General features: G+C 41.5%; 1 protein-coding gene across 1 annotated transcript in view; it reads left to right on the top strand.

Moving 5' to 3' along the window:
* Window positions 1-3,717: 3,717 nt before the first annotated feature.
* Window positions 3,718-14,053, top strand: part of TTN (titin) — a 272,766-nt gene continuing 262,430 nt past the window's right edge. Inside the window, 6 exon segments of the mRNA XM_055307803.1 lie at window positions 3,718-3,914; window positions 6,553-6,656; window positions 9,017-9,220; window positions 10,668-10,955; window positions 11,469-11,554; window positions 11,646-11,890. Coding sequence (XP_055163778.1) covers window positions 6,566-6,656; window positions 9,017-9,220; window positions 10,668-10,955; window positions 11,469-11,554; window positions 11,646-11,890 — 914 coding nt within the window. The 5' untranslated portion in view covers window positions 3,718-3,914; window positions 6,553-6,565.

Below are 14,053 nucleotides of genomic sequence, written 5' to 3' on the forward strand. Positions count from 1 at the left end.
TATTTATCCAGGTAGTTAGATAATAGATCAAAGAAATATTACTAAGCACAAAAATGATGATCTTTCACATCCCACTTGGCAGTAGCAAACAAACAAAATGCCCACCATGTATCCAGTGCTGACTGTCCAATGCACGGTCACATTCATGACCCTTTGAAGTGGGTATTATAAGCCCTAGTTTACAACAGACAGATCTGACACTCAGGGATTCAAGTGAGTCTCCTAAAACCCACGTAGGGTGGGAGTGAAATTCAACGTGCCCCTGGAGTGAGCGGTACTGAGAAATGCGAAGCTAAATTTTTTGATCTTTCTTATTTTGGTAGATGTATGTGTGTAAAACAATCCTTTTGCACTCCATGTGGCATAAACTGTGTTAGTGGCTATTAGTGTACCTATAAATAACTAGAAATCAATCAACTCGATCTTGCTACTAAAGCAATTGTAACTGGAGCTAGTAAAAGAGGAATGGGGAGAAGTCTTCTCTTGAATTTTAACCAGCACTTTCTTGTCTCGCATATCCCCAGTGTGACTTTGCCTCCCGTTCTAACTCACAGGACACACGCACGAGTACATTAAATCGGGTTGTTTGGGTGACAAGCTCTTCCCTGTGCACTTCCTGAATTTGCTTTACTACTTTTTTGTGTATTAATAGCTCAGTGATGAGCTTATATTTCAGCTTTGAAATACTTTATGAGAATAGATAAATCTGTAGACTTTATAGATCTAATATTACCAGATACTACTGTTCTTACTAAAATGCAAACTCCTTGAGGGCAGAGATTCTTGTCTGCTGTACACATTGCTTATAATCCCAGTGCCTGAACTGTATTTGATAAAGAGCCCACACACCAAAAAATTTAATGGATTATAAATCCCTTAATTTTACTCTTTTGAGAAAGGACTCTTACACTAGCTTTAAAAACTGTACCGATTTTTCAGTCCCCAGTGAGTACTTCCTTTGGTAAGCGGTTCTAAGCAGTGTAAATAAAGTCTGCCACCGGGGCTCCTGGGTGGCTCAATCTGTTGAGCGTCCAACTCTTGGTTTCAGCTCAGGTCATGGTCTCTGGATTCCAAGATCAAGCCCTAGGTCAGGCTCCCTGCTCAGCGTGGAGTCTGCTTGGGGTTCTTGCTCCCTCTGCCCCTCCTCCCACATGTTCACATGTTCTCTCTCTCTCTCTCAAATAAATAAAATCTTTAAAAAAAATAAAGTCTGCCACTACCAACAACTGTGCGGATGGAGTGACTGCACGAGTTGATGCATATCATAGTGTAGGTCTCAGTCACAGACACTGAGAACTTATTAGAATTTATTAGGCTGCAATCCCCAAGGGTACAGAAACCACAGCTATCTTCTTGGTCACGGCAGTCTGGACCATCGTCTAGCAAAATGCCTGACACAAAGTTACCACTCAGTAGCTATCTGTTGAGTCACTAAGGGATGACAAAATCTAGAATTATCATTTAGCACAGTATTCAGTACTGAGCATGTGCTTAACAAACGTCTAATGAATTGCCTTGACTGATGTCGAAAAAGAGGATCACACCAGGCATTTCAAAACTAAGTAGGCATTATATTTGAATTATCAGCTGTTTGGGACTATCTGTGGGACTCAGCCCCACTCTTAGGGTGGTAAATTAAGATTTTACTGCATCAGCAAACTCCCCAAATCTGAGTAGTATTTGGTTTCCACCGAGCAAGCTTACTATATTCCAACTACGGCATACTTCATTTTAAAACTAATGCTTACCATGATATCCTGTGCAGTCCACTACGGTTCACTAATCCAATGATATGGCTTCTTTCTAGAGTAGTATGTTATTTATTAACTAGTCCTTTCCTAATTTCTTCTTTCCTTCCTGTCTTTCTTAACTCTGGCATAGAAGGATGGAAATGGCAAAAGGCAAGGATCTTGATAATACTGCAAAGTTTAGAAATGTTCAAGAGCAATGAACAGACAAGCAGGTTGGAGTCAGACACTTGGCCTTATGTTTATGATATATGGTCCATCTTCCCAACTCTTGAGCTCTCTGTATTGCACCAGCTTGCACTAGAAGGTTCTACTCACTCATTCCCTCCAGTTCCCATAAGAAATAAAGTGCTTTGACTTCGGTTCCAACAAACATAACAAGACATTAACATGCTTCACATTAGGTCAAATCTAAAAATATACATACATGCACACACAGTACATCACACACACACACACATGCACAAACACAGTTTAAGTAGATAGCCAATTGGTGAACACCCCGAATCAGAAGGATCACACATTTCTAGTCTTACTTTGCTTTATGACTGGCAGCTTGCCTGTAACATGAGTCTCTAATTGGAAATATTTTTTAAGACGTATGACATGAAGCTAGTGGTTTCTGAATCCATCAATCAAACAGGATCAAGGAAGAGAGGGTCAACAGAGGGGAAAATGATGCCACCAATACGGTATCACCTCGGAGATGATGTTTAAGTAAATTCATGGTGTCATCTTGTCTATATGATTGTACTACATCAGTTGTGCAGTATAGTTTAGCTCTGTTCAGTGTTAGTAAATCACTACCTAAATAATCACAAAGTCTGAAATATTCAAGAAGTGAAAAAATCTGATGCATGGCCAAGTTCTTCCACAACCCAGAAGATTTATATTATAGACACAAATAAATTGAACTTAAGTCTTAACGTTTTAGTCTATTTTATTAAGAAAAGTCTCTTTCCAGTATCAACAAGACAATTTTCTTCCCTCTTAGTGAAGGTTTACAAATCTCTCGGCTGAACCATTATAAAGATCTTCTGGTATACTCTTTTGTATTTGAAATATCTCTTGCTTGAAATTAAATTCAGGCTTAAAATAGCGACTATATCATCTCCTAACCACTTCCCATTAGTAAGAGCAAACTTCAGAGATAAGTAAAGCAGCATTCATGTGTCTGGAAAAAGAACCCTATGGATGATTTAAAACATAAGAGTTGGCTACTTGTTAAGAAAGGGTGCATGCACATTTGTAAGTATGAAAGCCAGAAAGAAAGAAAATCTGCAAAAAGCGAAATCATTATACTGTATGGATTAAATCTCAGCAGAGTTCAGATTTTGTCTTTCAACATTATTTCTTGCAGGGCTGTATAAAGCCATAGCTCATTAACATTGACTTAATTCTCCCTAAAGTACAAGTAGATTCAGGAGAACGTAGGTAATATAAATGCGCTTCTCTCAACGCCAAAGGTTAGAGGCACTCATTCTTCAAAGAAAGTGAAGTCTTAGGCCCCAGATAAATTCCCTCATCTGCCGTCATGATTGACAGGTGCATTTGGTTGGTCGATTGGGGGAAGGGAAGAGGAGTGGGGCCTGACTCTCAGGGCAGGGCCCTCAGGTGGAAAGGCTGTTCCATATAACCGCCCACCAATACCTTCTACTGTGGCAAAGTGTCCTCAGCCCAGTGCTTGCGGATGCTAACCATGGGCAACAGAGCTCTTCTCTGAGCCTCCATACAGTTATTCTTTAAATACGGTTCCATTTCCTTGGTAAAGCCTCTTGTGAGGTGCTAAATTTAGCACTGCCAATCAGGAGAACAGGTGGTGTGTGACACCACCAAACAGATCCGTCTCCCATCAAGCTTCCCGAGGCAGCCAATCAGCCGGGGCCCTGCCCAGGGATGTGGGGCTGTCAGCAGATCTGGCAAATAAAAGGCCAGAGCCCAGCTCTGGCTCTCGAGCAGTCGTGCATTCCCAGCCTCGCCTCGGGTGTAGGGATTGCATAGAAAAGCAAAACTACACAGTCCCGGCTGTGTAGTTTTGTTTTTTAAGTTTAGAGGCTCACCGATTCATGTCGGAGATGGTGGACAAAACCAGCTCTGGATAGGACGTCGTTTCAGAAGAAACCTGGGGCTTTGTCCCACCCTTTTTGGGCACTCTTGAGAAATCAGGTGAGTGGCATCTTTCCTTTTTTTTTTTTTTTTTAATAATAGATTCTCTTCCTTATTGATTGATTTCTAGTTCCCAGTTAGAACTTCTTATTCCAACATGTGCGATGCGCCTGGGCACAGGTGTTTGTGTAACTACTCGTTGCTGTTGCAGATCCATTACTTCAATCTGCTCGTTCCATCTCCTTTAAAAAGTTGGGTGCTTTAGCGGGTCAGCACAGTCAACGTTTCCAATCGTGTGACTCCACCTCATGGGCTAAAAGTGTTGAAGTCGAGGTCAGAAATGGTAAGAGAAATGCTTGCTTCTGTTACAGACTCTTTCTGTCTGCTGAGAACGTTCAAGGTTATGTTACTCAGTGAAAAAGTGAGACACACCAAGAATAGCTCTGATAAAAGGCATGTGGTATCAGGGTGTCCTGATGACTTTTTAAGGGAATCAACTGCTGAGGTATCAGTTGCGGGACAGTGAGAGAACACTTGCCTGCTGTCAGTCAACAGTGGAAAGTTTATTTTGGGAGCATGACATTTTAGATGCATACCTTGGGCCCTAATTGCACAAAGGCCTTTCAAGAGCAAGTGCTCAAGCAACAAGATTGGCCTATCCAGTAGGAATAAATGACCAGTTCAGACAAGTGGATTGTGATACGTTTAGGAATTGGGAGGGGAAGTGTGTAATTGTTTTATAAAATACTCAGCATCTCATTATTTATTTCAACTCATAACCAAATGATAGGATATGAACTAAACGTTGGTATTAAGGATAAGAAAGTATTTTCGAGACTTTTTTTAAATTTTTTTTTAATTTTTGAGACTTTTAATATCTATTAACTTTTAATACCCTTTGACTTTCCATCTTCCTGGATTTAAATTACTAATCACATATGCCTGTAAATGCATTGGTATATAGTACATAAATGATGTCAAAGAATACAACTATTTTTAGAAAGTGAACTAGGTGGTAAACAGGGAGGGTTAGACCAAAAAATTTTTTGTCCCAAATAGAACATGCTCTATGGAGTTCTTGACAAAAGACTCACAAAAACTTTTGGTACTATTTGAATTTTCCAAATATAAATTTTATTGTCTTGGAATTCTGGTTTTCTTTTCTTTCTTTCTTTTTTTTTTTAGATTTTATTTATTTATTGACGAGAAACAGAGAGAGAGAGAGAGGCAGAGACACAGGCAGAGGGAGAAGCAGGCTCCATGCAGGGAGCCCGATGTGGGACTCGATTCTGGGACTCCAGGATCATGCCCTGAGCCAAAAGCAGACACTGAGCCACCCAGGGATCCCTCATTTTCTTTTTAACTAAGTAAAAAGTTACAACATGGTACAGAATTATCAGTAGAAAAACTAGCATTCCATACATTTTTAGTGAATAGAGGGTTTTGTGAAAAGCAGTCATGAAGTAACCGACAATTGAGAATCTGCTCTTTATATCAGAATAGTGGGTTGGTTGCATTAAATAATAAGGTATTTGTGCATCAGAAAATTGTTCCCATCATCTCCCTGGAACTGATGGACAGAGTACTTTCTTCCACTTAAAAGGACTTCACTGCAAATTTCATATTCTTTTCTTTGATTTTTGAATATCTGTATTGAAAAAGCACAGGGCTTTTCATTTCTTTCACATTTCACACCAGTGTTCCCTTTGTCAGGTTTGAACCTTGGTCCCTAGTACTCAAGTCAGTATTTTTCTTTCAGCTCTATGATAACAGTTGGCCTACTCATGTAAGTTTAAAATTTTCTATTAACTAGAGCAGTAGCACTATTTATTGAGCAGTTACAATATGAAGAAATATTCATAATATTCATAAGAAGACAGCATACAATCTATAAAAGGTTTGCACAGTCAATAAGAACTTTCCAAGTAAGGAAAGAAATCGAAAAGTTAAAATTTTTTACTTGCGGTGACAATTTTAAGCAGGCACCTGGATTGCTTAAAGTAATACAAGTAATACCCAAATCTATACCAACTTTAAAAATACAGAGTGAAAAAAAATATAGAGTGAATGAAAAATCTTGGGAGGAAGGAAATCTTTAATAATTATCTTTCAACCATTGAACAGATGCACAGATTTATTCTATTCCTTTTTTGAGAAAAATATTTTATTTATTAATTAGAGCACAAGCAGCATGGAGGGACAGAGGGAGAGGAGAAGCGGGCTCCCTGCGAGCGCCCAATGGGGGGCTCGATCCCAGGACCCTGAGATCATGACCTGAGCCAAAGGCCGACTCACAACCGACTGAGCCACCCACGCGCCCCTAGATTCATTCTATTCTTTCCACACATCTTTTATTGTTCTTCTCGACTCCCACTTATTTCAGCTTTCCTCTTTCCATCTCTCACTCAGGTGTCCCATCGTTGGGAAGACTGAATTTCCCTCCTCGACCACTAGAGGACATTCCTTGCTCTAATTTCCTAAAATTTTCTTTTTTTCCCCCATTTCCGTTTACACTTGCTACTCTGTTAGGCTTCAAGTCAATTCAGAGGCCCATGTTCAAACCGAAGCCACGGAGGAGAAGGCCCACAGATGATCTAAAGAGCAATCTGTTCGGAAAACGTGTCTCTGCCATCTACGGAGTAGCTCCGGAGTGGCCCTTAGCTGGGACCCGGTAACTTATTTTTCTCTTCCTTTTCAGAGTGCCTGAAAAGATGACAACTCAAGCACCGACGTTTAAGCAGCCGTTACAAAGTGTTGTGGTACTGGAGGGTAGTACCGCAACCTTTGAGGCTCACATTAGTGGTAAGCTCACCCTTGCACACGTCCCTGCTCTTCGCCCCCTCCCCAGTGTGTTAACTTAGCCGTGGGACTTGACACCAGGTGTAAGCCCTGCTTCCACTTTGTTAAATGGGTCCAGCTGGATGGAAGGGCCATCGTAAGGGTATACTGTTCACAGTACTGACAAAGTCTGACAATGTAATGGCTTGGAAATGTTTTATTCATATTTATGATTCCACAAAGCAAAATAATTAGCATTGGATTAAAATTGCTGTCAGAATCCAGCAGCTAAGTACGACCAAATTTGGTCATTCTATATTTGGGTTCAGCTGCAGAGCCAGACTGGAAGCCAAGAACCCAAGCCCAGTAGGGGTCAGACACGCTGCCATGGGACAAGGAGGCTGGGGCTGACTGCTCCCCGTGCCCGAGAATGGGAAATAACAAAGTCAGGGACTTTTCTACGAAGCAGAAAACTGTCAGCGTTGCACTAACTCCCAATTATTTTATTCTTGTCTTTTCAATCTTTATTAAGTGGTTCTAGTGAATTAGAAGATTTTCCGATCTTTGGAAATGACAACAAAAAATAATATATGCCACCCTGGTCTTTATATTAAAGAGAAACAAATATCTTAGATTTTTATTTAGAAGAAAGTTCTGGGGTTTTTTTTCCCTTCTTTTTCTTCTTCATAACTCAGTTTAGAGGCGGTTCAAAAAAATGTATGATTTCTAAGACTTACTAAAAATGGGGGTAAGCTACAAACTATATTGTAAATAATCTCTAAATTATTTAATCCATATTGTCTCCACCTGCAGTATTACAACTGTCATTTAAATTGGCATAGGTTAATTGAACATCAAGCTAGCACCTCCATGGTGCACTGTCCCCCCCCCCCTTCTTTTTTGCACTGTCACTTTTTAAAAGTTTTTGGCTTCTAATAAAGATGTAAAATAAGATTTCCTCTTCCTTTCTCCTTTCGTTTTTTATTTTATGTACCCATCTTATTCCTAACTGGATAAGACCTTCACATTGCACAAATATCATATAATCATTCTTTGTTGTCTATTGTATATGCAGATAGAGACCAATTCCATTCTTTTCACACATGAGGGACGTTGACTTTTCAATAATACACTTACGTATCTTGTAATGCTCAGTAACTTTTGAACTGTGCAGAACACAGTTGGCTTCAGTGGGAGTTTGGCCTATTTGCAGAGTCCTGAAGCCTTGCTTCTTCATAGCTTCTTGTTCCTTCACATTATGTGCCTATAAAGTCTTAAGAAAACACCACTGAAAATATCTGACATTCATGAATTACTCAAACTCTTTACTTGGCCATGGTGGGAGGTGGGTTAATGTAAGGACAAGAAAATAAGTATTCTCTTGGTTCTCTTTACTTCCTCAGTTTTAATATAAAATAAACCCTGTTCTGAATTTGTTTCAAGCCTTCTCAATGTACAGAATTTTAATATACTTAAAATATCAAACCACGTACATGTAGTTCTTAGCTCCATGATTTTTTTTTAAAAGATTTTATTTACTTATTCATGAGAGACCCACAGAGAGAGGCAGAGACACAGGCAGAGGGAGAAGCAGCCTCCCTGCAGGGAGTCCCATGTGGGGACTCAATCCCGGGACCCTGAGATCATGCCCTGAGCGGAGCAGATGCTCAGCTGCTGAGCCACCCAGGAGTCCCCTTAGCTCCATAAGTTATGGTGATTGAAGAGAATTAGGCTTTTCTACCTGCAACTCCAGCTCTACAAGTTGCTCTGTAAAACGAGGTCTGGCTTGTGTCTTGTTCTGGGAGAACTCGCTTCTCTCTCTGCTCAGTGGCATTTCTACTGAGTACACATTTGAAAGGCGAGTTCAAGGACACGGTGTCCCCGCAGCCACAGAGGAGGGATGCAGATGGGTGTCCTCTTGTGCTCTGGGCAGCACTCTTAAACGTTGGCCACTTTGGCTCTTGTTTTTGAAGAGGACAATGGTCGCTTTTTATTTCGAAGTTTCTTTGGCATTCTATGCTTTTCTAAATCCCTTCTATGATTTTAACCATGTCTGTTAAATTGCATCAAGGAGAACCTGGGACGGGAAGGCAGGAGGTAGAAATTCTAGTCTTCCGTGTGCCCGGCTAGCAGAGGGGCCTTGGAGAGTCACCGAGCCTCCTCTGGCCTGTTTCCTATTAAATGAAGGTGTTGGCCTCACCCGAACCCACTGACCTCCCTAGGTGTCAGCTGGTGGACCCCATGTCATGTGGCTGTCCCGTTTTCCTTAGCCTTGGATGGCCTTCCACTCGGGGTCAGGACAAGGCAGTGGACCTGGTGGGACAGAGCGGGGGTCTTAGCAGTGCCCCATTCCGCCATAAAGATGGATTGCGTTTGTGCTCCAGGTTTCCCAGTTCCTGAGGTGAGCTGGTTTAGGGATGGCCAGGCAATTTCCACGTCCACTCTGCCCGGCGTGCAGATCTCCTTTAGCGAAGGCCGCGCTAGACTGACGATCCCCGCCGTGACTCAAGCCAACAGTGGACGATACTCCCTGAGAGCCACCAATGGATCTGGACAAGCGACTAGTACTGCTGAGCTTCTCGTGACAGGTAGGCTGGGGGGGACCTGCCCATCCTCTGTCCCAGGCCTCTGCAGCCCCTGGGCAAGAAGGTCCAGGAAGAGCTACTGAGGAAAGAGTAGATGAGGCTGAAATCTAGAGACGGGCCTCCTGGAGGCTGAACTGGTAGCAAAGTTGTTTGCCATGTAAAATTTAATTCTCCTCTCAAAATACAGCACAAAAGGGGCTGAGAATGTTTCCTCTATACACATCGTAAACACTCAAAAGTATATTAAGGGATTATATTAAGGGAATATTAAAAACCCTGCTTCTGAGCAAGTGGAAAGGCTTGGGGCCTTGTCAATAAAGCCCTACAAGGAGACAGGTGCATCACCAGGAACTTGCACCTTAACAAGCTCCTAGGTGATTCCGATGCGAGTGCCCCACAGACCACCCATTTAAGAAACACTGCTCTTACCTGTATCGTTCAATCACTCTTTTTACTTACTCTCCATTTCTAAAAATATTACACCATGGACATACACAGACAAAGGCAAATCCATGACAGCTTCCTCCGAGAAGTCGCCAACAATCTCTGCCGTTTCCTTCCATCCTTCACTCCCTGGTAAGACGTTGATCCACAGAACATTGTGGTACTTGCCACGTGACAACCAGTGCCTGCATATCGAGCTACGTGAGTCAGTGTATGACTAGCCAATACACTCTGCCACCAGCACTGTTCAAGGATAGGGCTTTTGTGGATGCATCCGGAAGCATCACATGTGAACTTGAACATATGTCCAAAAAATTCAGACATGGAAAATGCACAGGGGTGACGGGTTATTTATTACTCGAAAAAATGTCAAAATTAATCCCATTGTCTCTTCACATTCCTAACAAGTTTCTTTCAGCATAATGAACCAAAAAAGTCCCCTTTCTGTAGCATAACGAACATTAAATCATGTCAGTGTTTTGATTTTAAATACAAGTAAATATTTGGGTTATTTGACCACTGATCAGTTTGGAGACAGTTTAGGGTTTTTAACACTAAGAGTTAATAATGATTCTGTAAGTCACGGGTCCACTTATCAACCAACCGTCGGAATTCGTTTTATTTCAACTTACCGAATATATGCCAAATTACTTTCCCAGGTTAAGAAGGTGCTAGATGTGAGGCTGGGAGGAAATGTCTGAAGGATTCTCTAAAAATGTTATAAGCAGATCTAGGCTTTTTCTTTAAAAAAAAAAAAAAAAATGGTGGTCTACAACCACCAAACCAAACAAAGCAAATAAAATAAAAGGTAGTGGCAGGATGCCCTGCTGCCATCTTCTGGCTCCTTTCTTGCCATCATGCATGAACGGACCTCAAGGACAGTCAAGGGTGGTTGGTTCCAGGAGTCATCGCCTCATTTGGGAAACAGAGCTTGGGGTTGTTTAGAAATACCCCTTGGGGAGTACCCAGGGTGGCAGTTCTGACTTGCCTGCCGTCCCCCCTGCAGCAGAGACCGCGCCACCCAACTTTGTACAACGACTGCAGAGCATGACCGTGAGACAAGGAAGCCAAGTTCGACTCCAAGTGAGAGTGACCGGAATCCCTACACCTGTGGTGAAGTTCTACCGGGACGGAGCAGAAATCCAGAGCTCCCTTGATTTTCAAATTTCCCAAGAAGGCGACCTCTACAGCCTAGTGATTGCAGAAGCATACCCCGAAGACTCCGGGACCTATTCGGTAAATGCCACCAATAGCGTGGGAAGAGCTACTTCGACGGCCGAATTGCTGGTTCAAGGTACGTGCGGGTTCAAGGTGCAGCTGGGAGATCAGGAGAGGCTACTGAGGGGGACAGAGCGGGTGCCGAGGTCCTGCTGCCTCCCTCGGAGGCCTCGGGGATGCCGGGGGCTGGGACCGAAGCTGGCTCGCCAACTCCCTGAAAGAGCAAAGGGTCTGGGGTTCCAGGCAGGAGCTCAGGAGCACTGAAGACCTCGGTGCTTCTTAAGCCCATTAGAAACTGGAAAGTATTTCAATTGAGTCCTCTAAGAAAAAAAAAAAAAATCATCTCTGTTTTCAAATTATTGACCAATAATGGATTAAAAAAAAATGGTTCTAGGTGAATTCTTATCCCATAATGAACATACTCTCTCTTAGAACCTAATTTAACTGAACACATAATTGAAAACTTTTTGCATTTTCCTCCACTGGGACAGCTAGAAAATGTTATCAGCTTTGTGGTCAGAACTGACATGGTCTCTCTAGAAGTGGGCCCACCCCGCCTCCCCCAAACACCCGGCCCCCCTTCCCACAGGTGAGGATGTCGTACCCGCTAAGAAGACAAAGACCATTGTTTCGACTGCTCAGATTTCAGAAACAAGACAAACCCGAATTGAAAAGGTATTTTGCTGTACTTGGTTTTCCCACCCTTTGGATCGTTGCTTCACCAGCTTCTCCTCCTCCACATGGGCCTTGTTTTCATCTTTTCCAGAAGATTGAAGCCCACTTTGATGCCAGATCAATCGCAACAGTTGAGATGGTCCTGGATGGTGCCACTGGGCAACAGCTGCCACATAAGACCCCTCCCAGGATTCCTCCCAAGCCCAAGTCCAGGTCCCCGACGCCACCGTCGGCCGTGGCCAAAGCACAGCTGGCCCGCCAGCAGTCCCCATCGCCCATACGACACTCCCCGTCGCCCGTCCGCCACGTGCGGGCCCCGACCCCTTCTCCAGTCAGGTAAAAAGCCTTTTGCAAGGAGAGCAAGCTGCTTTGCATTCTTTATTTTTTAATTTTAATTTTAATTTAATTTATTTTTTTTTGCCACTTTGCATTCTTAAGTTAGGTTTCATCCAGTAAGAAAAATAGAAGGAAGCAATAAAAAACATAGCACGTGATAAAGGCAGTAAAGCCAAAGGGCCCTGAGTATGATTTTCACAAATCCTCACTGTCTACAGGTAAATCAGAGGATGTTGATAAACTCTACTTCTGAATTCCTCTCTGCATTCTGTTTAACAAATGTCTGCCTTAGGGGCCAACAGAAAGCAGTGAAATAGAAGAGAATTTAGGGTTGGAAGCCTTATGTCCCATCAGCTGGACCATTTGCTCACAGTGAGACTTAGGGAAATAATTGTGACGATAAAATAGACGCTACTCTGTATTGATCGCTTTGTCTTAGACATCGGATTGGCATTCTACGTATATTACCTCCTTAAACAGTCACAGCAACCTTTAAGAATTATCATCCCCAATTTTAGAGATAGGTGAGTGGAGCTAAAGGAGGTAAATAATTTGCCTAGGGTTTCCGTCATACCATTTGTACATTAAAGAAAATCACCATAAGAATGACCCCAGGGTGTGTTGTGAGGATTCAGTGAGATAATCAGTTGAAGATGCTTCATAAATGGAGCATAAGAGCATTTGTATAATTATTTTTTGATAAGTAAAACCTTCTAAATGTTTTACATATCCTTATATCATTTTCCATAGAAAATAAAATGGTTTTTTAAAGATTTTATTTATTTGAGAGAGAGAGAGAGAGAGAGAGGCAGATACACAGGCAGAGGGAGGAGCAGGCTCCCTGTGGGGAGCCCAATGCAGGACTCCCCTGGGATCACAATCTGAACTGAAGGGAGACACTCAACCACTGAGCCACCCAGGTGCCCCTAAAATGGGTTTCCATGCTTAGTTAATATGCAGGTATTTTATGTTTTAGAAAGTGTCTATCATCAGGGCTCAGAAATTCTATAACCAACTATAAATCATCTATAGCAAATTTGAAACTTTGGAATGTGGCTTAACCTGCTGAGGTTTATAATATGATGAACTGAAAAATGTACAAAATTTGGAGTATACAAGAATAGTGTTTCCTAATCAATTTATGTGATTGTTTTTAGTGTAGGGAAAGTTCCCCTGCCAAGAAAAATTTTGAGAGGAGAATAATAAGCAGAGAGTTGACCTAAAAAAAAATTTCAAATTTAAGTTTACTGAAATTAAAACACTGTCATATTAGTAAGTGGATAGAAAATACATTAGAGGGTTGCCTGGGTGGCTCAGTGGTTGAGTGTCTGCCTTTGGCTCAAGTAGAGATCTTGGGGTCCTGGGATAGAGTTCCACATCGGGCTTCCCGCAGGGAGCCTGCTTCTCCCTCTGCCTGTGTCTCTGCCCCCCTCCATCTCTCATGAATAAATAAATAAGATCTTAAAAAAATACATTAGAGAAGCAGAACAGGGCATCTAGAAATAGATTCAAGTATCCAGTAGATTCCATTTTTAATCAAAATGACCTTTCAGTTCAGTGGGAGAAAGGATATTTTACTCGATAAAGAATGCTGGCCCAATTAGCTATCCTTTTGGAAGAAAACAAATATAAACCTCTACCTCCATTTACAAAATAAATCTCACCCTGACTAAAAAAGCTAAATTAAAAAGAAAAAACTAAAAAAAAAAAAAAAAAAAAAAGAGAGAGAGAGAATACTTGGGAAGACACTTGTAGGGAGAGCTTTTCAAAATAGATTTAGAGATTGAACTACATAAAAATAAAAAAATATATATGGCGAAAATAAGGTCATTGCTAAATCAAACAGTGCATTTGTAAAAAGATTTTAAAAGCGCTTCTTACTCAAGATATTTCATTGTTCCTGCCATAAAAGTATTATATCAAATATACGATGGCTACAATATGAATGGTAGAAGCCTAAAAACACTGCATAGCTTACCCGACTGTATACACTGATGTTCCATAAGACCCCATAAAGAAGCAAATGCAAACAGTAGGTCTGGGGGGAAATGTTTGCCAACATTTATAACAAAGAACTAAGTAGCAAATGTATCTAAAAAAACTTCCACAAATTAATTTTAATTTTTATTTTTTTTCACAAATTAATTTTTAAAGAAAAAGATA

Source organism: Nyctereutes procyonoides, unplaced genomic scaffold, assembly GCF_905146905.1.
Source record: "Nyctereutes procyonoides isolate TBG_1078 unplaced genomic scaffold, NYPRO_anot_genome, whole genome shotgun sequence".
NCBI lineage: Eukaryota > Metazoa > Chordata > Mammalia > Carnivora > Canidae > Nyctereutes > Nyctereutes procyonoides.